Source organism: Columba livia, chromosome 5, assembly GCF_036013475.1.
Source record: "Columba livia isolate bColLiv1 breed racing homer chromosome 5, bColLiv1.pat.W.v2, whole genome shotgun sequence".
Taxonomy (NCBI): Eukaryota; Metazoa; Chordata; class Aves; order Columbiformes; family Columbidae; genus Columba; species Columba livia.
The window spans coordinates 66835432-66858621 of NC_088606.1; the positions used below are offsets into that span (position 1 = coordinate 66835432).

General features: G+C 41.9%; 1 protein-coding gene across 2 annotated transcripts in view; it reads right to left on the bottom strand.

Annotated features, from left to right (window-relative positions):
• The window catches only part of ABTB2 (ankyrin repeat and BTB domain containing 2), a 122546-nt gene that overhangs the window by 60029 nt on the left and 39327 nt on the right, over nucleotides 1-23190 (bottom strand). Inside the window, exon 1 of one of the 2 annotated variants that reach the window (XM_021299209.2) lies at nucleotides 8180-8410. The exons of the other annotated variant lie outside the window; for it this stretch is intronic. Coding sequence (XP_021154884.2) covers nucleotides 8180-8360 — 181 coding nt within the window. The 5' untranslated portion in view covers nucleotides 8361-8410. Of the gene's footprint in view, nucleotides 1-8179; nucleotides 8411-23190 lie in introns of those variants that run through there. 2 annotated transcript variants of the gene reach the window in all.

Sequence of the window (23190 nt, forward strand, 5' to 3'; positions counted from 1 at the left end):
AATAGATAGGAGACAAGATTGGGGTAGGAGATGGGACACATCACTCAGATTTGAAATCCAGGTGTGCCACAACATAGACTTATTTGAAGTAGAAATTTTACTTTAGACCCATTTTTCCCTAAAAAGAAATAAAACGGTAAGAGGGAAGGGAAAAGAGCACACAGAAGACTCAAGTGGGGTTGCGAATAGATACATGGAAGAAGGATGATGGGAAAACAACAGGAAAAAAACCCCAAACATTCCTTGATGAAGGAATTAGTGAAAGAATGGAAAAAGTCCAATAAGAGCCACTTCTGCTTTCTTACATTGGACATATTTGATTTTTTTCCCCATGAATTTTCAGAGTCTTGAGGAACTTAGAACACTCTATATCTTTTCTTATAACCCTCTATATCCTTTAACCTCTGACATCATTTGTCTCCCTTTCCCTCACCTCATTCCCTGAAAAATGGCCCAATAAACCAAGGGGGACCCAGCAGAGCTGGAAATGCCTCTTAATACCAATGGAACCTGATATCCACTGTAGCTACTTGGGCAAAGTCATTTGCTTTCCCCCTGTACCTTCACAAGCTCATTTCAAGATCACCACAATAAGATACAAAGATAAAGCAATTGTTTTTTTAATACTGTGCTTTCAAACCTGAAGATTTTTGGGTTTGATTTCGCTGTTTTGCAGGGCAGAATAATCAGACAAACAGGAACAGAAAAAGGCAACAGCCTCCTAACTACCTATTTCCTTCAAGATCCTCTTCACCTTCCTGCCCTATTTCTTCCTAATAAATCACTGATTTACTTTTATGGCCCTGCAGGTCCAACCGCCGCTGCTTCATCTCAGTAGGAGCCAAATGATGATTGAGATGCCAATATATTAGGCTGGCTGGATTCAAAGGAGGGTAAGGAACAAAGCATTTGTGCAGAGCAAAGATAAATGAATATAAATCAAGTGCCGAGGCATTTTCTGTGATGGATTAGCACCTTGCTTTGACCTAATAACGTCAAGGGGTCTCCATGCTGACAGCAACTAATGTGGAAATCTCTGTGGTGTGTAAAAACAGCAGGAATCCTGATTTCCAGCTGCACTTTTACTCTATTTGTATTTTGCTGGGTGCCTCACTCAGGTGTAAGGAATCCATCCCACCTTGAGGAATGCCACTGCAGCACCCACTGAACTAGAGTACAGAACAGAGATCCCTTCTGCTCCCCTCTTGGAGTTCCAGCCTATAATCCCACTTTTATCAATAAACCAGCAGGTCACGGGTAGTACTTACTGCACAGAAAACCCTTCTCAGTACCTGGGGATGTTGCTAGAACATAAAACTATACAAAACCAGCAGCAAAAAAAATCAGATGTCTGCATCTGGCAACTGCAGTTTTACCAAAAACAGAAGACAGCAAAGAAATCGGTATTCACGGGGAAAACTTCAGTGGGAGTAAAGCACAAACTTTGCAGTTTTGGCCACACGCAGTAGCTAGAGTGATATTAGATAGTGTTTAAACATCCAGCATGTCACTGGCAGGTGGCAAAACCCGCAGCTTTTGAGAGAAGGAAATGAATCAAAGCCCAGCAGCTATTGTAGCCTCTGCTATTCTCATTTCCCAGATGCAAAAGGGTTCTGTATTACATATCCCAAATTGTCCAAAAAAAAAAACCCAAAAAACCAAAAGCAATGTTTCTCCTGTGTGTGTTTGCAACATGAGCCTCTGTGCTGTGTCTCAGATGAGGCTCCTGGACACTTGAGCAAGTAAAAGAAGAACTGGCATTTGTGCAGCTGTATCATGAGATGCTGCAGGAAACAGCTATCTGGGTTTAGCTGTGGCCACATCAACTCCTTCCCTCAGCATAGGCACTGTATAAACACAGAAATGCAAGTGCAGGCACAAAAGGGGCAGTGGGAACATGTTTGGGGACAAAAGGTGAAACTGCAGTAATTCCAAGTCAGTTTAGCTTAAGCTGTCACAAAACCATACCCTATATTGCCACTCTGCCTTGTAGAAACTGCTGAAATAATGCAAATCATAATTAAGATCCTTAAATTTATCTATTCTGCTTTGAGAGAAAATAGTAAAAGACTTACTTTTAGAAATTAGTAGAAAACTTACCCTCAGTTTTGGCATTCTGAGACAAACTGAATTTGCCAAGTGCAAGGAGTTGTTTATAAGAAAAGAAACAGAACTGGAAATGATTCCAGAAAATTTATTATGATCCACCTGATCGTAGCCAAAATATTACATCAGCCTAGATAGCCTGAGAACTGGAACAATATTACTCTCAAATTAGCAAGTTGCTTGGTACAACAGGCAGGGAGCAATGGTTTTGCAGGAGGTCTGGGTTCTCTCCTTAACTCTGCTAAGGACCATGGGCAAGTCCGCTTCTCGCCTTCTGAACTTCCTACCTGTGACCAGAAGATATTTCTTCTCTTTACTCCTTAGGTTGCTTTTTAGGTCGGTTGATTTTTTGGGGGGGAAGGAATAGTATTTGTTTTTAACGTGTCTTAAGATTCTTTGGACAGTGAGCATCTCTTAGAACCACTTCCAGAATTTGCAGATCTCAGACATGAGCTGTCTTGGTTGACCTTAAAGATGGATGAGGGCAAGGTAGTTCCAACCCAAAAGCCACAGAGCCATCGGGGCTGATGACAAGTTAGACTTAAATACAGCATCTGTGTGCCAAGGAATTCTGTGCGTGGTGCTGTGTTTAAAAAACAACACATGAAAAAAGGTCAGTTGATACTTGAATATTCGAAGATCATAATCAGAGAACGCTTTTTCAATATTCAGACAATTCCACTCTGAAATAAGAGATTGTGCTGATCTAGTTACAATATGACAGTTCGTCTAATAATGTGCTTTTCCTCTCCCAATGCACTCAAAGCATTCATGTGCCTGACTTCAGCTGGAGGGTGATTTCTCTCATTTAGCACAGCTGATAAATTACCTATTTTATGAGAGTCTAAGAAGCCAAGACTCATAAACTCTCTGAAGGAGCTGGCATGGTGTCATTAATTCTGAAGCAGCGTTATGGATGCCTTTTATCTTCAAGTGTCTGAAAGAACATTCTTGCGCTTTAAATAAGGTAGTTCATAGGGAAAATTAAGTACAGCCACAGCTGGGGTGAAGGGAAAACAAAACCTGGTAGCTACCCACATGTAGCTGTGCTGTCCTACTAATTAAGAAATTAAAACTACTGTCCTTCAGACCGAAAAAATGTTCAGATGTTCTTAGGAACCAATCTGGGGAATGCTGAGACGTCAGGGCTGGACTGGTGCATTGGGCAAGTCCAAAGCACTTCCCAGTGCTCATTAAAGCCCTGGTTGGGATTCTTCTTTTCTTCTTGCCCACAGAAGTGGCCACAGGGAGGCGAGAAGCACGGAAGGGCCTGCGTTTGTGGCCACAGCACTTGTGCTGGACCAGCCAGCGCATCGACTGACAAGCCAGGGGCCGTGGCTGCCACGTGTACTCAACACCAACGTGTGTTGATGATGCTCTGAGGGTCTTTGCGTTGGCCTAAAAATCTCGGGAGAGAGCAATTATTTCAGAATCTCTTCAGCCAGGCAGATGTTCTTATCATGTTTCAGTCCCTGAGGCCACAATCTGAAGCTCATTCTTGCACCATTGTTTTCAAATGAAAGGCAAAACTTGCATGGAATCGTGCAGAGACAGGATTCACACAAGTGACTTAGTCTGGCTACGCTCACTGAGGAGACAAACCCTACAGAATTAGACATAACCCACAGGCTACTTTTTCCCAGCTTCAAATGATTCATTTATTTACCAACGTGGTGACTTTGCATAGCACATTCTCAGAGGTACAACTGTTCAAGCTCACATCGCTTGTTTTCTGAAAGCTGAAATTTCAATGAAACATCCCCATAGAGTTTAATGTGAACAATATCTTTCCAACTGCTTTAACTCACTTGTGACACCTGGAGTTTCATTTTTTTTGTTTTTCCTGGCCTAAACTGTTGTGTAAAGTCACTGCCCTGTGCTTTTTAACAGCTTCCATATTCAGCCCTGAAGGCAACTGTTAGGGAAAACATCATCGCTGAGCACCCTTGATGTTACTCACAGATGGGCTGATTAATTTCTCTTCTGAAAATGTGTTGCTATCCTGGGTAGATCCTGGAGAACTACAAACATCACTGATACTTTATAGAAAAAGCTAAAGCTTTTGCAATCAAAGAAAATAAGGTGGGAAATTCTCTGACATGCACATAAAGATTTTGGTCCCTATATAGCACAAACATCAGGACATTCCATGAAACTTGTTGACTCCTTCTGTGCAAGATTTTCTTAAGATTTCTATTTATACATCAACACTATTTGGTAATATGTTACCTTTTCATCAAGAAGATCCTTAGGGACATGTAAAGAGGATTTTTTTGAAAGGATTTTTCTACCTTGTCCCTCTCTCCCCACCCCATACACACTGGAACATCCTCATGAAAGGAGACCTGAAACGAGGTTCAGCTTCCAAATATTCAGTTCTTACTGGAGCAAATCCTCTTAAACAGCTCCAGTAATCTCCCATTAATCTCCCATCAGATCTAACATTCTGGGAAAAAAAATATATATTTATCTCTTAATCCTTTTGGGCTGGGAGAAGTTCCAGGATACAAAACTGAACTAAAAGCATTCAGTATAATGCATTGACTTGAGCAAGAACTGCGGTGCATCAAACCACAACAAGTCCAGCTTTTATAAGCTGGATCACATCATCCCTAAGGTCCATGTTAAGTCTAAATTGTACCATAGCTCATATTTGATTTTTTAATCTATATAGTATATATATCTCATAAGCAAATAGCTAATGAAAAGTAGAATGCGGGAGATTTTACAGGGCAAACAGAAGTCACCGATCTCAAAGAGATTTTGTCATCTTTTTGATTTCTGCTACCAAATGTCTTCTCCACAAATTAAAATTAAGTGCATTTGTTGTACAAGGTTTTATTGTCACTTTTGGTTTTTTGTATTCTACAATGAAAGGAAGCGCACTTTAGATATATGAGCATTCTTCTTCTCCCCACCAAGCACTCAGAAGGAAAGCTGGTCTTTGTGTTTGGTTTTTCAGCTATACCTGCACACTGCCTGAAACCTGAGGGCTGGATTTCAAACTATGACGAAAGGCTGTGACGGAGCATGTGGGTCCACTATACCAACACAGTATAATTGTCAAATTTTGGTTCAGATTTAGGCTTTGCTAAAGACATCATTATTAGCTTCTTTTTCAAACATGGTTAAAGTTCTGGTCTAACCGGGACATTTAGGAACTGTTTCCAACTCTGCATTTCTTATGTAGAAAGGAAGAAGTCTCCCTGAATCTCTTCTCATTGAATATACTGAAAATACCCAACCAACTAACACCAACAAACAATTCCTCCTGCTCTTTTTTCTAGGATGTACTCAATAGACCTAAAGCACTCTTTGCAGGAGCACTGATTTATGTATTTGAATCAACTTAGTAATAACTCTTCTCCTGTTTGCATAGTTACTGGTGAGCACAGAGCACCTGCCCGGTCTCCAGGTAAAATACATCTCCACCCAGCAGTTTAACGCAACGTCACTGGTTGACAGCCGAAAAACCTCAAGGCACTTCCACAAGAATATAGTTTACTCAGTGTCTTCGGCTGGAAGGTACAAAAAAAGATGCAAAAAGTCACGTCAAAGCTAGAGTCTACTTCAGTATTGCTTTGCTTTGCTTACTTTATGTTCACTTTCTCCTAAGGAATAGGGACAACAAGACCTGCACCACCACCAAAAAAAGTATGAAAAAGAGTCTAGAAGGAACGTATGCATTAGTTCTGCCACCTCTCATATTCTCTCCCTTCGCTAAACAAGTCACTGTTTTGCTTCGTTGCTTCTGTGCACCAGACTAACGGCTTCCAAAATTTTTCCACAACAATATCCAACCCCCCGTTCCAGCACAGTATTCTGGATGATTTTTCCAGTGCGCACACATTCCCCCAGCTGACTCCTTTCATTTCCAAGTTATTGTACCATTAGGATGACAACACTAGATTTACGACATCGTAGATGTATCTTAAATAACCCAGAGAGGCGCTGACATTCCCGGCTCTGGATGGGGCCAATGCAAACCCCTCTCTCCTGCTGGAAGGACAAGCTGAGACCAGATTGATGTGGAGTTTTTCAGCAGGGGATGATTAAAAATAAAATCTGGGGGAGGGGAGGTATTTTAGAAGAAAAACTTCTCTATTCTCAGTAGAAAAGGAGAACTATTTTGAGGCAGCATTATACACCATAAGGCCGTGCTGTAACGGAGGTTAGAGTGGGAAAAGACTTAGTAGGCTGTAAAGGCAACAGTAGGTTTAGTGCACAGCTCATGGGACCCAGCAGCAGAAATATTGAATTTATTCCAGTCTGACACTAAATCATGTGACTAAGGCATTTCCCTCGCTTTTCTCATCTGTTAAACAGTTAAGAAAACTGCTTTTTGCTTATGATGCCTCAGAGATGCTTGGAAAACACTCTAAGATGCAGGAGAAGGGAGCGGTATAGCTGACAAAATCTCTTGGTCTTCACAGGGACAAGATCCTGTCATTGTGAATGCTAAATTCATGACCCACCGAGATAAAAGGCCAAAAATTAGTTTGCTGCTTTATAGAAACACAATGCTCTAGGTAAAACACAATGCTGTGTATCAGCCTTCAAGTGAAACTACTTTATAATTCTGTTTTTTCTTCAAAGTACTCTTGGGAAAAAAATACAAAACAAAACACCAAAAAAAACAACAAATGAACAAAAAAACCTACATAAATAAAACTACAAGCAAACAGCAAACCCTCAGCAAACAAACACAGCCATGACAAATCTAGCAGCGTTTTCAAGAGAAGTATTAACCCGAAAAGCAAGCAGTTTATTGTCTATGGCAAGGTGGGGGTTGATGCAATGACATTTCTGGTATTCACAATAAAACCCTAATTCTCAAGCTCCACAGACCACGGGGTTGAGCAAGGGAACAATCCAGGACTGTTCTGTCCGGATCCACCGCGTAACCACACGGGTTGAGCGTTGCCTCTACATCTGTGGCAGCATCTCTGTCCTTATCAAAGTGTAATCTTTTTATATTGATAGAAAACAATTTCAAACCAAATTATTCAGCAAAGAAGCTCTTTTACGACAAATTATGAGATAAGCTGGGATCTATATGTGCTCTCCTGAGCCTTTAAAAGACCGGAGATGAAAGGCAAGTCCAGGCATGCCAGTGGGAGCTGACAAATGACTTATAATACCAGTTACACACATCGGAAATTCCCTTTATTGCCAGTGTCTAACTAGAGAGGAAAAAACATTATATATATATGTATATATATAAAAATCTGTAGATGTATATATATAAAAATCAATCTGTTGTGGTTAGACTAAAAGACACACAGCCCCACCAGCCATCTTCACTTCGTGCTTTATACAAAGATTCACTTTGTTTGAAAGCTCGAGTCTTGCAGCAAGAGCTGAGCTCAAGGCTTGGCCTGTCACAAGGTAGACTGGAGAAGATGTTGTTCCAGACACACAAAAAGGACATTACACTTCTCGGATTATATCCCCAGTTGTGCCTTGTGTTCTGGGTCTTTAGGACATTCTGCTCCATGCCTGCTTTTCTACACCTAGGAACTAAGGAATAATACAAGCGGGTTTATTATATATTTGCATTTTCAGTGTAGGAGAATGTATTCTTTATGATAGGACAGTGTTCAAGAAGCATTTGGACAATGTCCTCAGATGCATGGTGTCAGTTTTAGGGTTGTCCTGTGCAGGGACAGGAGTTGGACTCAATGGTCCTTGTGGGTCCCTTCCAACCCAGGACAGTCAATGATTCTATGTTTTCTGCAGCACAGCTTCTCTCTTACCAGAGATGTTTTTCTGTTCCATATTTACTCTGGTTTCAAACACCAGAGCAAAATAAGGAGAGAGAAATGAGTTCCCGGGAAGAAAGGCCACAGGTGGATGAAGCAAGAGGCAAAAGAGCAGAGGCTCCGGAAAGGACAATTCACCATAACTCTGCAATGAGTACTGAATCTGCACGCTTTCCAGCATGCAATCAGTTTAATTTCTTCAGAGGAAAAGGCCTTTCCCCATCAGCTGTTCTCCAGACAACGGAGCGATGCTCACGTGCTCCATCACCACCTCCCCGCGTGGAACCCGTCCCTGCCCAAATTGCACTTACCGTTCTCTGTATTACTTGGTTCGTGATGCAAGTTGTCATCTTTCTTTCTTTCCTTGCAGCTTTCCCCATTCCCTGCCTGGCTCTGAGCAACTCTGACTTCATCTGACGTTATTGCCATCACATGGGGGGCTCTGGCACAGCAAGTCCAAATTGCACCCAAGTTTGTGACAGGCGGAGCCATCTCCTCTCAAATGATAGCCCAAGAAAAATGGCTTATTTCATCATGTAAAATACACTATTTTTTTTTTTTTTAGTTTTTATTCCAAACCAGCTCCTTCCAAAAATAAAGGGCAAGTAAACGGTCAGTTCAGCCTCCCTGCTCTTTTTCACATGGCCATGACTAAGGGCTGGCAGGATCACAGCCCGACTCTCAAATGGATGAACTTCCCCTCCTTGCTCTTCTAAAAAGTGTAACATCTTGGCTCACCCTAATGCCTCTTTAATCTCTTTTCAACATTCATACGTTCTCCCAACCAACCAGAATGCGCCTGCTGCTGCAGAGCCTATTTTTTTCCCCAAATAAACATTCCTTGTTCATTTTATTATTCAACATCATCTGTCTGATCCTGCACAGAGCGATTTTGCAACACTCATAAATCACACCACATAAACTAGCCTGAAATAACTTTTTATTATTATTGATTTGTTTTACACAGCCTAACACTGCAACCAGCTTATCCTGCCACGTATAAAGTCTGGATAGCTGTTTGTTTTTTAATGTGTGTGTATATATATATATATATATATGTGTGTGTGTTTAAACAAAAGAAATAAACAACAAAACAACAGAAGACCCAAGGTGGCAGCTGCAGCTCACACCACCAGAAGCAAGGGCTGAGGGACAGCCCTTCCCATCACTTCTACATTTGCAGGGCTCCAAAATAATAACTATATTAACAATCATTTACCATACTATAGCAGAAAGAGATCAATTCTATGTGAAATTATGAAAAATCAGAGCTATTTCCAAAACTGGAACTCTGACTTCCTGCAGCTTAACATAATTATACTTGAAAGATGTCAAACTTGCTGTGTTTGGCAGAGGGAATGCCCATCTCTCTTTCCCAAAGCTTTGGTGTGGAGACTTTGCTTTTAAGCTGCCACTTTCCCCAGAAGTCATACACAAGTAGAATAAGTGTCACAGCACTATATTCCACTTAATACCACTCTCAAAGCAATTTTACATGAGCTTCACTGGATTATTTTCTGCTGTGTACTGGCCAAGAAAATCCAAGTTGTGTTCCACCAACTAAACCGTATGGGGTTGCACAGTTCAAATTATTAAGGCAATGACTACAAGTGAAACAGTTTCTTGAAGATCTCTCTAAATCCTCTGAACAATGAACCCTGGGGTGACCCTTCAAGCCCACCTGTGAGTCCATAGTAATGCCAAACTAGAGGGATAAAAGAAAGTATTACAGCTAACAAAGAATCAGGAGAAAAATAATGATAATTAATATAAGTAGAGGGTTGATGTTGAGCTCTGTGGGTGTGGGAGCAGGACACATATGACATAAGCAGGTATCACAGCGAGACTGTGAATCATATGGGAATCAAATGAGAAGGATAAACACAGGGCTGGACTACGGGTCTTGCAGGTGACAGCGCTGAGCTCACAGATTGAGAGCTAGAAAAAGCCAACGCAACTGAAAAGTGGGAGCCCCTAACACACACATTGAACAGCAAAAAATGAATGACGTCTTGGGCTCTACAATAGTCACATTTTAGCCTTCTCCAAGAACACAAGAACCTCAAATCTACAGACAAAACTTTTGCTCCTACATCACCCAATGATCTCTCTGCTGAAAACTTGCACATAATGAATTCAATTAAAAGAAATATTTCAAGATCTTCTCAGATGCCTTTGAATGCCATCAAACTGCTATTTATTATATTAAGTAAACTCCTAAACATCCTAATTAAATTACCGGTTTTCCAGGTTTTTTTTCCGCCGAAAAAAGTCCCTGAAGACTGAGGATTTGTCTCAATATTTTCTGTGGAAAAGTCATTTCCAGAGCGGGACTTGCAGCTCAACCCAAGCGACTCTTCTTTGGAAGCTTGAGCCATTTCCACACCACTCAGTGCAAGTTGCCTTTTCAGCCAAAACCTGCAAAATCCACATTCCTGCAGAGTTTACAGATCCCACTGTGGCACAGATATGTGAGAATTAAGACAGATCCATCACCTGTGCCGTTGGGCAATTATAGGGAAGCTTTGGCCCCAAATATCTGTGTTTTTCAGCCTTTACTCTGGCTAACCCTTTCAACCGCCTCAAAAGATACTTCCTCTTCCAATTTCTTTTTACCTCTCAATCATTAAATGCTAAAATCAGTTTGTGATCAGTATATGAAACATTGTTCAAAGCCAGAAGACCGCGGATTTTCGTACTTTTTCAGGTTCAGAAAAGCAACGGTAACAGGAAAAGGTGGCAAAAACCCTAAGTCAAGGAGATGCCAAGTCAGAATTTGTCTCTGACCAAGACCTGGACAACCAGTGCCATGGGCTCAGAAGACAAAAAGAAGATGACAAAAGCCTGGATGTCACCTCAAAACAATCCCACAGCTCAGAGAAGTGACACTCAACAAAACGCAAGGAACATGCAAACTTAAACAGTAAATGCCAGAGCAGAAGATTAAAATAAATCACAGCTGAAGCAAATCTAGAGAAAACCACAAGCATAATAAAAAACAGGCAGGAAAATCCAACATAGCTGGTTCACTAGCTATGCGTTTTCTGTGATAATATTTCCAGTAAGGCCCAGAAAATAAATCTCATTGTGGAACCCTGAAGAACAGCCTTTTATGAGTTAAAGGAGTGGATACGCACACAGATGCATGAGACTGAGAAGCGGGTTTTAGGAAGCTGCATAGTACATGATTTCTACGAACCGGTGTAGTTGCAGTTTTCTCCGAAATAACATCTGTATGCACCGGGGGGAGGCAGAAAGGAAGTATGCTCCTTAAAAACACGCTCCAGCTCTTTTTACAGGCAAAACCACATACACACTCCACCACTGTTAGTCTGCACTATAAGGCCAGTGTGACCAGCAGCCCCCTGGGGCCTCAGGGTCTTATTTGAACACTCAAGAGTCATGAGAGTCCTACAGGAAAGGCCACGTCCAGAAGCTACAAAAGCTAACAAATCCCAAACTGCTATGCTCTTTACAGCAGTCCTGCCTTTCCCTGTGGCACAAGCTGGGGTTGGATTCGTGGTTTGACCCCACTTTGTCAGCACAAGCACAGGTAATCAGGGGACACCCACCTGCCAGGGGCACAGTGGGGACCAGTTTCTATTGTCAACAGCGATCTGAGTTGTTCTGCCAAACTCAGCAGCCAGAATTCCACTCTTCTGTGCCTGCATCACCTCTTCTCCTTAGGCCATGCCCATCCACCTTTATTACTTATTTCTTCTTCCATGGTTGTCATAGCTGCTTATCAGAGCTCATCTCAGACTGAAAGCTCTTTCAGACAGAAAATGTGGATCTTTATATATAGAAACAGTGCCCAGAGGTGAGCTCTGGATTTAGGAGAAAGCTTATGACGGGCTGGTCCTGCTTGCAGTGCGTAACAGCTCCTCTTTTAAACAGTTGTGGCCATATCATAGAATGGTTTGGGTTGAAGGGACCTTCCCAGGTCCCCCAGTGCCACCCCTGCCATGAGCAGGGACCTCTTCACCAGCTCAGGTTGCTCAGAGCCCCGTCCAGCCTGGCCTGGGATGTCTCCAGGGATGGTTCATCCACCACCTCTCTGGCCAACCTGGGCCAGGCTCCCACCACCCTCAGGGCCAACAATTTCTTCCTCATGTCCAGCCTGAATCTCCCTCCTTCAGTTTAAAACCATCACCCACCCCTTGTCCTATTGTAACACACCCTTCTAAAAAGTCTATCTCCATCTTTCTTATATGTAGCTAAACTACTGATGGTCCCTTCTCCACTGTAACAACAGAGCACATGGAACTATTAAACATTCTGCCTAATTATCCCAAATGTAAACCATGGACGTATTTAAGTTGCCCTATTAATTGAACTGAATCTGTTGTTTCTCCTCTCATGTACACCAGGATGCTGCGACACCGCTGACTTACACAACTTATGTACCGACATCAGTATGAGCAAAAAGAGACTAAGCCTGGAAGATGAAAGGCTTTGCAAAAAAGCACAGGCAAGAGTTGAGCTATGCAGCACACACTATTATCTGCAGACGTGCCTATTAAAGCTTTAGCAGCCTCCAGATCTCTTACCTTAAAGAAACAGCAACAACAACATGCAGGTTTGGCGATTGTTGCTGCCCAAATAAAATGAGGAGAAGTTAAGCATTCACTTTTTTGTCTTCTCAAAAGCAGGAGATTCTTCCTCCCTTACTGTTAAACAGGGAAACAAAAATACACGTGCACATGCCCATCTTTAATGCCTTGGGTACTTAGCCAGTGCTACGCTCCTGGGCCAGCTGTTGTCAGGTTAACACATCTGGCTTTTGATGGCCTATATTCATTTCTGCCTTACTTACACACCACAACCCAGGCAAACCTCAGCGAAACCCATTGAATTTCCCAGTGACCCATTTGTTCTTCTGGAAGAGACGGAGAGTCTGGGTTGTATTCGTAGGAGGAGACGGGGAGCGGCTCGCAGAGCCAGCCTTGCGTAACCTCCCTGACATCAAAGGCTTGCCAGGGCTTTAAATCAGATCAAAATTTGACTATGCAGCATTTGCACTAGAAACAATCAAAACTCGGATATCCTCAGAAGCGATTTATGATTCATGCTCAGATTTTAACTTTTATTTACAATTCCCGTGCCTTTATTTTTGATTAAGCAGAACAATTTAAGACTATTCCCCTATTTAGTAAATCAATTTATAGGTCTTCTAAAGCAACTGCTTAAAACGTCTGAGCCCATGCAGAGAACACTAGAATACCAAACATCTGACTTGTTCAGCGAAGCATTTCTGTAGAGAATTAAGAATAGATAAGAAGGGTATGAGGAAAGAGGATAAAGTGTAATCAGCAGAGGGGGGGAAAAACCCAACCTATTTCTTGCTCTTTTTTTTGACTGGCAAATAACTGACCTGAATGAATGAATGAAAACACAAATACCTGCTTACTGCATTACATTTTGCATCATGAATAATACATACACCTCCCCCCGTATTGAAAATAAAGCTCACTTTAGCTTTCACAGCTACTGTGCAGCTGAAGAGTCTCCAGATTAAATGACATCCTCAGGTTACAACTGGAAAACAGGTAGTTTTGTAGCTTGTGAGCGGAACAGTTTTGTGTTTTAGCCGTTGTCCCAATTCAGGAAAAGCACGGGGTGCCTCTAAAAGACGTTCACTGTCTGCAGAGGGAGAGGTTTTAGCAAAGAGAGGCCACATTCTTGATAGCCAACCTAACCTGAGCATCACGACAGCTCCCAGCCTCCAAACCCAACGGACTGAAGTTCCCAAATGCCTTTGTTCTTAGTCACCCAGGTAAGACAAATTTACTCGGATGGAACAGACGCATGAGCAGCACCAAGGATTAATTGCCACATAATTAATTAATGGAAACATCTGGATGAAATGATAAACCAGCGGAAAGATTAAAAAAAGAAGTTGAACTGTGATGTAGATCCTAAGTAAACAGATCCACTTATTACCATTAAGCATTACTCTGTTTCTCTCTCTGCCATATAAAGTTATAATCAATTATGCAGTATGGCCATTGACACCTGAGCTGGATTCACTGTCAGTTATACTCTCACAAGGCCAGACTTTTGGAGAGAACTTTGTATAATAGATACCTGATACTATCTCAGCATCTGTTACCTTGGCATCTGCTTAACATAGCACCCATCTCATGTGGCTTGGTACAGATGGAGGAAAAATATATACATATATATATTTAATTTAAAAATATGCACCTCATAGTTTAATCGCATCCTTTTTATGGATAAATACAGCGAGGCACAAGGAGGTCAATGACTCGTGGAAAATTGTTTGACCATGCCCTACTTTTAGCGTGAGTTTAATTTTGGACTGCAAAGCCCTGGAGCTCGTGAGCCAAAAGCGAATGGGCTGTTCTGCACATCCCTGACACGAGGCACTTTCTACTGCGGCAGATACAACTTTCACCTCCGAGAGTCCCAGAAAGAAATAATAAAAGGGCTGTGAGATCAAATCAGCCCAAATTGGTAATGAACTCCAGGTTTGTTTTGAACTGAGCTCACTCTTAAATTGTGTCCCTTGCACTAAGTGACTCAGGGGATTGGTTTGGAATCAGGAATGTTTTGAATTGCAATGCTCTGGATTTCATTATTCTCCTCTGGGCAAGTGGATGCATTTGAGAGCCTGAAACTTCATTTGCAGAAATCCTGCTATAGCTGGAAAAGCAGGAATCAAACCGAGCAGGATGCAATACGTGCTGACGCCTCTGAGTCAGCATTCAAATCCCACTTCAGCATTTACCAAGGCTGGAAGGGTTAAAGGATTAAAAATAAACAAAATAAAAAGGGCAAGAGGCTTTGCTTACAGGACGAGCAGCGCACAACCACGTGTGTGGGACGGGAAACGGCCTCTGCTTTTCAGAAACTTTCTTCTACATGAAGAAGCTCATTGTATAATACTTACAATTTTATCCCTGTTACTGGTTTATTCCGTTTCTCACCTTCCTACCAGCTGGTGGCTGCAGCTGCTGGTATCTCATCAGTTTAGGGAGAGGTTAATATTATTCCTTTTGACAGCAGACTTGTTGCTGCAAGTCTGATATATTTAACATTCCTTCTACTGGGTTCATTTACTAACACACAATAATTGGCTTCCAGAAACAATTGGCGTAGCTCAAAGGACTTGTTCACTGAGGTTTGTAACCCAAGTTTTGAGTTTGAGCAAATGCAAAGGAAAAAAAAATAAATAAAATAAAAAAGACGGAGTGTGTGTTCAAGACGAGACTTGCAGCAAAGCCTCAGCTCCCTGTGCGGGGCTGAAACCAGGTGATAACAACAAAGGAATGCAGAGCAGCAGAAAGCTAAATTCTGCTTTACAAGTGGACCTCAAAGGCGATGGCAAGTTGTTTCTCTTGGCTCGCTCCCAGCAAGAGTCATAGAGGGCAACTCGCATGTGAGACCAAAAATTCATGGAGATATTGACCACTCACATACCATACATTAAACTGATTTGATTTAGAACTATCAGGGTTCTTATTTCTACAGCTACCCGCTTTCCCAAGAAATACCCAGGAGACAACAATTAATGATATTGGGGTTCAAAGAACAAATTAAGAAGCAAGAAGCCTCAGTCTTCTCCACTACCTCACACACATTTTCATCTCCCACTCGAACGCTACTTGGTGAATCTTCCAAACTCCTTCCACACAGCATTTACAACAGTAAATGGCTGTTGTGAATCAAGAAACTCAAGATCTTGCTCTGTCCAGCTCTTCATGTTTTCATTTGTAGAGGCAATAAACATATTGTGACTTCAAAGAACTGAAGAGCTTTGAGATCCTCATAACGAAAACAGTAGGTAAACTACAGTCATGATCTGCTATGGGATCGCTATATGAACAACACAAGCTTACTGTCTCAGATTTGCAGCTCCTTTACAGATCATTCTTTTATTTATATTTTTTGTTATAACTGAAGTAGCCAATGACTAACTTACTGAATGCAGAAACGCTACTGTACTCCTTGGAGTATTCCTTCCTGCGTCTTTCTCCACCCCCAGACATATGTTAGTAGTTAGAAGCAGCTTGCTGGAGCTCAGAGTTTGACAGAAGAGGGTGGAAAAAAAGGAAAAAAGTAAACATAAAGTGTTCAGAACACAACAGAATACCTAAGACGACCACCCTTGTATCTTGAGCTACGTACACACACACTCATTGCCTCTACGTAAGGTTTTTAGTTAAGGCCAAGGAATATCCAACCAACTGAAGCGGTAAATAATTGAAATGGCCCCCACTATATATACGTGTCCTTGAATAAAATGATGAAATGATTAAAGGAATCCTGAAAGACAACAAAAAATGTTTTCCTGGCTTATGATTTCTCTTATGCCACAGACCTGAAAAGGGCAGAAGGTGAAGACGGAGATAGAGGAAAGAGACACTGAGCTCTCTGGGCCATACAGCCATTAGGAGAAAAAGAGTTTGGTTGGCACTGAAGATGCCACCAGGGCAGGGAACTCCATCTGCAAAGTGCTAATTCCAATCGTCATCGCTATGACAAAACCAGAAAACCCAGTGCTCACAAGCACCGGACGGCAGCCAGCCATATACTTCTATACATATCACTTCAGAGCTGTACATGATGGGAACCACAGGAACAGACACCAAATCGCTGCCTACTGGAAGATGAATTCATATCTCATCCGCTTCCTCAGCAGCACGTCTGTTACGCCAGGTCCCAGAAACACTGGCATCCCGCCCAAAGAGCACTTATTCAGCCAATTCAATTAACGTTATCATTAAGTCACAATATATCTAATGAATGGGACAGCCAAGTTACTACTTATTATCACGGCATTTCTCTTTGGAACAGTGTTAGTGACAGGATGCAGAGAGCCCGCTCTGCTGTACGGGTGGCAGGGAATGGATAAGGAAAGTTAAACCAGCCCAGATTAATCAGCTGTTCTGCCCCAATTTCCAGAACTGATCCTTGGAACAGAATTATCACCATGGCTTTAATTTGCATAGGCCCCACACCAGACTTTCCCTTGGTAAGAACTTTGAAGAGTTCAACAAAACCAAATGTATTATGGCTTTTCAAATGTTTAATCAGCTAATTAATCAGAATACTGCTAACAGTATACTGAAAGCTTCTATATGGCATGCGCTGTTTTAACTTCACGCATCGTTGTAAATACAACAACAAGAGAAGTCACGGACCAATATGTTAAGAGTTGTTCTGCTTCGGCTGGAGCTTAATACAGCAGAAAACTGTAGAAAAGCAATTAAATGCTGACAGGGAAGGGAATGGAAGTGGGTTTCGGGTCCTGAACTATCGCTGTGTTACAGGTTGGGAATAAAATCCTGCGGGGTTCATCAGCATAGGTAACAGAGCTCAGCAGAAGCATTATAAATAAGATCTCGTGTGTGTTTTTACATCGCAGATATAAAAAGAAAAGGCTGACACATCCCAGGAACTGCAATGAGTGGTGACAACCGAAGGGGAACTTAGGAACAAACCTGTCGCTAAACTCTTTATAGAGGTTTTTTTTCCTGAAGAAAAAGGAAGCTCTAAGCACACAACTATGGGACGGTGCAGGGTGTGTAGCGGCATGATTGACAAACTACATTTAGGCAGCAAACTTCCCATCTCATTGCAAAATGACAGTGAAAGAGGCTGGTGGGCTCAGCAAAGCAGCAGCTTGTCAACAAGCAACACAACACAGATTCTTTACGGTATTCTGCACTCAAGTCCCAGCTTCAGATTTTCTTCAGATATTTAAGCAAATAACATAAGTATTTCCCATGCAATATGATTAAGGCTCCACAGCTAGAATTTCTCACATGCGGTTTCAAATGTACTGTTTTGTTTTAAAAAGACATTTGATCCAGTTCTCTGATCAAACCCAGTGCCTGGCAACTTAAAAGCCACGATCAAGGCTGACTTCTTAGCTCTACAGACCAGAGCTCAGGATTTGCCCGATTTCAATAAACTGCACAATCAGAGCAGTTTGATTTTAGGTCTCTATCTTATATAACTGGCAGAAATGCTGATTTTTGCTGATAGTGTTTTCTAGGAAAAATGCTTAGCTGACTGCTGAGCATTGCAGAGATGCTTGTGATAAGTCTAAACAAGTTATTCTAATCCCTGGAAGCACAGTAATTGCAACAGCACAGCACTAAACATGGGTTAATATACCCCGCTAGGACTACCAGGGCACCACAGCTGCCCTTCCTCAAATACTCGGGTCAGCTCTGGTATATAGCGCAGCACAGGAACACCTGGAATCTCAGAGAAACAAAACCATTAAAGAACGGGAAAATATGCTCATAATTAAGTGGGAAGTTAAACTGATTTTCCTTGAGATTTCCTGCTCTGTAGTCTCTGAACCTTCCAATAGTTTTTCTTATGATTACAGAGATCAGGAGAACTTTGGAAGCCTGAGACATTATTTTTGCATTTATGAACTGAACAGGAACGGGTAGAATATCCACACCAGTGTTGTTGCTGCCCTTCAATACCAACATCTGGGTTGGTCTAGACCCTGATTGCTCTACAGATTTTCTAGCAGATACAGAAAGCTTGTTCATGTGTTTCTACAACACGTATCTGATTTGAGGTCCTGGGCATTGCTGCTGTATCAATAATGGTAGCTGAGTCTCTCAAATTACAGTAATTGAAACAGATAAGGCCGACTGGGTTTTATCTTTATCTCAGTTCAGGAGTTCTTTCTCATCTAGGAGGCTTTAGTGTTTCAAACAGTGGGGCTTTCAGCAGTTCCCCGCGAGTCTGCTTCACAGAGCAACAGATCCACAGTCAGGAAATTCTTTTCCCTTGGTATTCAACTCAAAGCTCCTTTTCGCTTCCTCTTTTCTCTGCCAATTCCCTCTCTCTGGAGCGCACTAAGCAAATCCTTCAACATTTACATCTTTAAAATAATACGGCGTAATTAACTCCAGGGGAATGGCTTTCACCAAACTACATATATTTATCTCTTTTAATCTCATGTTATTAATTTAACCCCTCCAGCCAGTCCCCGAGTTGTTCGGGTTGCTCTCCTCTGAGCTCATGCCAGTTTGTTAGGGCTGTTTTGTTGTTTGTTTTCTGGCGACTCAAATGAATAAAGCTGAGAGCAATGTGGCAGGTGTGGTCTTTTCTGAGCTGCGGAGAAATATTTCCATGGTTTAAGTCCATTCCGAGCCATGAAGAACGACAGCACATTAAAATACTTCACAAACAGAGGCTGATTCCCACACCATCTCTCTGAGGAGGGGAAGGAAGCCTCTCACCTGTTTTACAGATGGGAAACAAAACATTTCACCTGGGACCACAAGGGAAGAGTCAGCATGAGAGCAGTGCCAGAAATTCAGCATTTTCCCCTTAATCTTGAGTTTAGACCATAAAACAAACCGAAGGAGCTCCAGAGAGAAAATGTTCAGAAAGAAGTGGTTTAGTTCCAGTTGTCCCGTAATTCTGCTCTCAGCACTCTGCTCTTGTATTATCATATTGGCTCTGTTACCGAGTACCATTTTGCTTCCCAGGGTTCAGATACTGTTATGATACTCGACTTCCCTCGCTCATTCTCATCCATGTGAAATTGTAGCCTGAATCTACAGCCCTCTGGAGCCCAATCCACTTACAGCTTTGAAGGAACTGTCAAAATACAGTACATCAAAGCAGAAGACCAAGAACGTGCGACATCTCAGAAGACCCACAGTGCGAGCAAAATATGTTTCTCCAAAACCAACAGTCAGAGGTGTAGGTTGGTAAGAAGAACTGAACACTAAGTAGTTCAGTGCAGGATCCCTCTGTTTGGATAAAAACTCTGTAACATTATAAAGCGTTGGCACCGTTTGAGTCGAGCTTCATCCGTTTCTGCAGAGTTCTGTTGTTGTTGGTCTTGACAGCCCGAGCGATGCCAAGTCCTTGGGGAGAGCTGCCCTAGAACTGGCTGGAGAAGCAATGGAGCGAGACCATAGACTAAAGAAAACACGTTTCAGCTTGAGCCATTTCTACACCTTCTACTAGCTTGGCTTGCACTAGTGACTGGAGATGCGCTCACACTCCCAGAACGGCTCTTTTTTGTGTTGGTTTCTGTGCGTGACTACTTCTGTAATCTGCCGTTTGCCAAAAAGTTCCACAGAACTCTCTAAAACACAAGTATCACAGTCCTTCTGTATCACTGTATTAGCGACAACTACAAAGAATCCAGTTTACTGCAGTTTAGAGGTGGACTTGGCAGTGTTAACAGTTGGACTTGACAAGCTTCATTATCTTTTCCAACCAAAACAAGTCTACAATTCTATATCTACAAGCTTGACAACTAAATAGGATTTCAATAACCTGAAGCAGCCCATAAGGCATGAGTGCGCTTTGCCACTCGCATGAGTTTCCAAAGAAGGATGACAATGTAAACACCAGTGCTGAATGGTCAGAATCAGTGCCAGATGCACCATGCTCAGGCAGATGCATATTTCTTTATTGCAGATATTGGTTGTACTCAGGAGTTAAAAAGCAATGTCAAAAAAGAAAAAAAAAGAAAAAATCCTCGGATATTATTCTAAGATTTCGGAACTTTCCGGTTTTTGCATTTTTAGACTACACTCTATGGTTTTTAACACTTCTCGCTATCACAGGAGCTAAAACCAACTTCTCCAGCAAAAACTGAAATTGTCCTTTAACTTTTTAATTATAGCAGTAATCACTTAAGTTAAAACCCTCCCAAACACAACTGTCAAAGTAAACAGAGCTTACCACTATGTCACAAGAACGACATCGTAAAATCCTTCAACTTTAAGGTCTTGGAGCAGGTTGCAAGAGACGTCCCATCTGTTTCATCCCTCCTCAGTCCCATGTACGCTTCACAACAACCTTCTTAAGCGTTCGTACATCCCGTCTGTACTCGTTTGTGAGTTCACCCAAGACAAATAATCCTAAGGCTTCCGACGCCAGCACTTCTCCATTCACACCCCCTTCCCAAAGCAGCTTTTTCTTTCCACGGAGCTGTCGCCCAATTGCTCCAGCACCTCCCACGTGCCGACCCACAGCCCAGCCATGCAGAGCAGGCACCTTCAGCCCCTGCTCCTCATCTTTCTGAGGCTTAAAACAGGGGTTCCAAGAACAACAACAGCGGCAGAACCTTTCGACCTTCTTTGGTGTTCCCTGGTACCCACAGAACATGGAGAAACACCAAGATACAGAGACTTACAGAGTGCTGACTCCGTTCTCTAGGTAGTTTTGCAGTGACCGTAGAAAAAGCCTATATCTGCCACTTAAACTACGTATAAAAAGCTGGAAGAAAAAGAAAAAAATAGAGGAGGTGCTTGAGAAATGCTAGAAGAAAATATTTTCCAGAGAGGCAGAATCTCCAGAGGACACAGCCTTTCCAATAAATAAGAAATAAGACACTTGTAGAACTGTGTAAATTAGAAGTTATAAAGACTCTGTTTCTTAATAGGTAATCACCATGCCTGTATCTGGGCAGGGAAGAACACCATTCAAGGGGAGATTTCATTTATCCTGGAACCTAACCTTTCCCTGGGGAATCCCCCTCATGTAGCTGAACACAATACCTCTATTCACTGCCCACTTTTTCCATTAGTCGCTTTGCTTCGGGGGGTCCGTTCCCTGCTCAGCCTTTTTCTCCAATTCCCCCTCCTCTCCCCTGTACTATCACATGCTCACTTTGTGAGCCATGTTCCTTTTTTCCCCGCTTTGTTATCCTTGCAATACATATTTGATGTGCTTGGCGGACAGAACTGATGTCTGTTTAGATTAAAAGCATGTTGTAATTTGGAGGAAAAACATACAAAAGCCACGGCTGAGCATGACAGAAGAAAGCTATTCCCCAGTTCTGGAGGCTGCAGCGTGTCCCTACTGGGAATAACCCAGGACCATGTTTATTACGTTAACCAAAAACAGGGGAAACGGTTGAGATTTTGCTGGTCCTTCCGCTCCACAGTGACCGGTGCTCATTCCCCCAGCTACGCAGGGTCAACATTTTACACGTACTCTCATTTCTACTTAATGGTTCTTCCATCCTTTCAAATAACTCTCTCCACTCCAGCAAGCATGTGATTTATGGAACTGCAGCAGAAATGAATGGATTACGCAGCTAAAGAATGAACCAAACCAACCCAAGAGGCCACAGCGTATGATGAGCTGAATGGGTTTGAGTTTTTTCAGTGGCGCTTCCACTACTTACATCTTTGCGCTTGGTTATACCAAGGTTTCAAAGAGCCAGAGTCCAGACAGACGCTGCATTGTTTAAAATACATGCAATTTTTCCACGCACTGGCATCTTTGAGCAGCGTTGTCTCCATCTGATTGAGCTGCGATCGATGCAGAACTTCTGTATGACAGCAGATACTGAACTTCAGACAGAACAACTCTGGGAATATTCTCTCTCTCAAATACAGCTACGGCACCTGGCTTTAAATATCTCAAATTTAATCCTACTTATTAGGCCTACACTCTGAATTTGATGAATACTCATTTTTAGCTAAAATTAAATTGCACTTTTGGGGGATGAACTGTTTGATAAATATTGTCATTACTCAGTATTTCTTTCTTTCTGCCAAAGAAAGGTCACCAGAGGGAGCAAAGAGATCTAGCTGAATATTCATTTAAGATAATTATTCTACATTTTCAGGTTCTTTCTGTATACAGAAGAAGAAATATTACAGAAGCAGAAGTCGTCTTATACACATAATTTGAGAATATATATTGTAGAACAAGTGAAATTCCTGCATAGGATGTTGAAGCTCAGCACAGATGCAGCAACAGCTTACAAGCTGTTATCTCTGAGTGTTGCCTTGTATTGATGGGAAGATAGAAATAATCAAACAATTTCATATGTGATACTACAGAATTTGCTTAATTAAACTTTACTACTCTAAGGTGAGGGTCATGGCAGCAATTTAGCCCTAAATACCTAACCAAGACCAGCCTTTTCACTGCCCAAACACTAAACTGGTTTTTTACTTAGCAGGTCTTGTGAGATTCAGCTTTTTGATATCAATCATATTTACTGATTAGTTACCAGCACCAAAATGACAAAAATCACTTCTGTTCTTGGAGACTAATACAACTGATGGAACTCTGCACTTTACGCCATGTGGAAAAGTTAAGTGGCAAGTAGTATTTCTCCCTTTCTCTCCCCACAAAGCCCGACATTTCATTTCATCTGAGCGTTTTATTGGTTCACACATCTGGATTATATAAATTCAAAGCACAGTTTTCAATATCTGTGTTGCTTAAGGTTACAGTATTTGACAAATCCTATTCGCCAGGCTGTCAAATTAAATTATTATAACATGGGCAACAGAAGGGGAAGAAAAGAATAAAGACGCAAAGTTTTCTTCCCTTGTGTTCA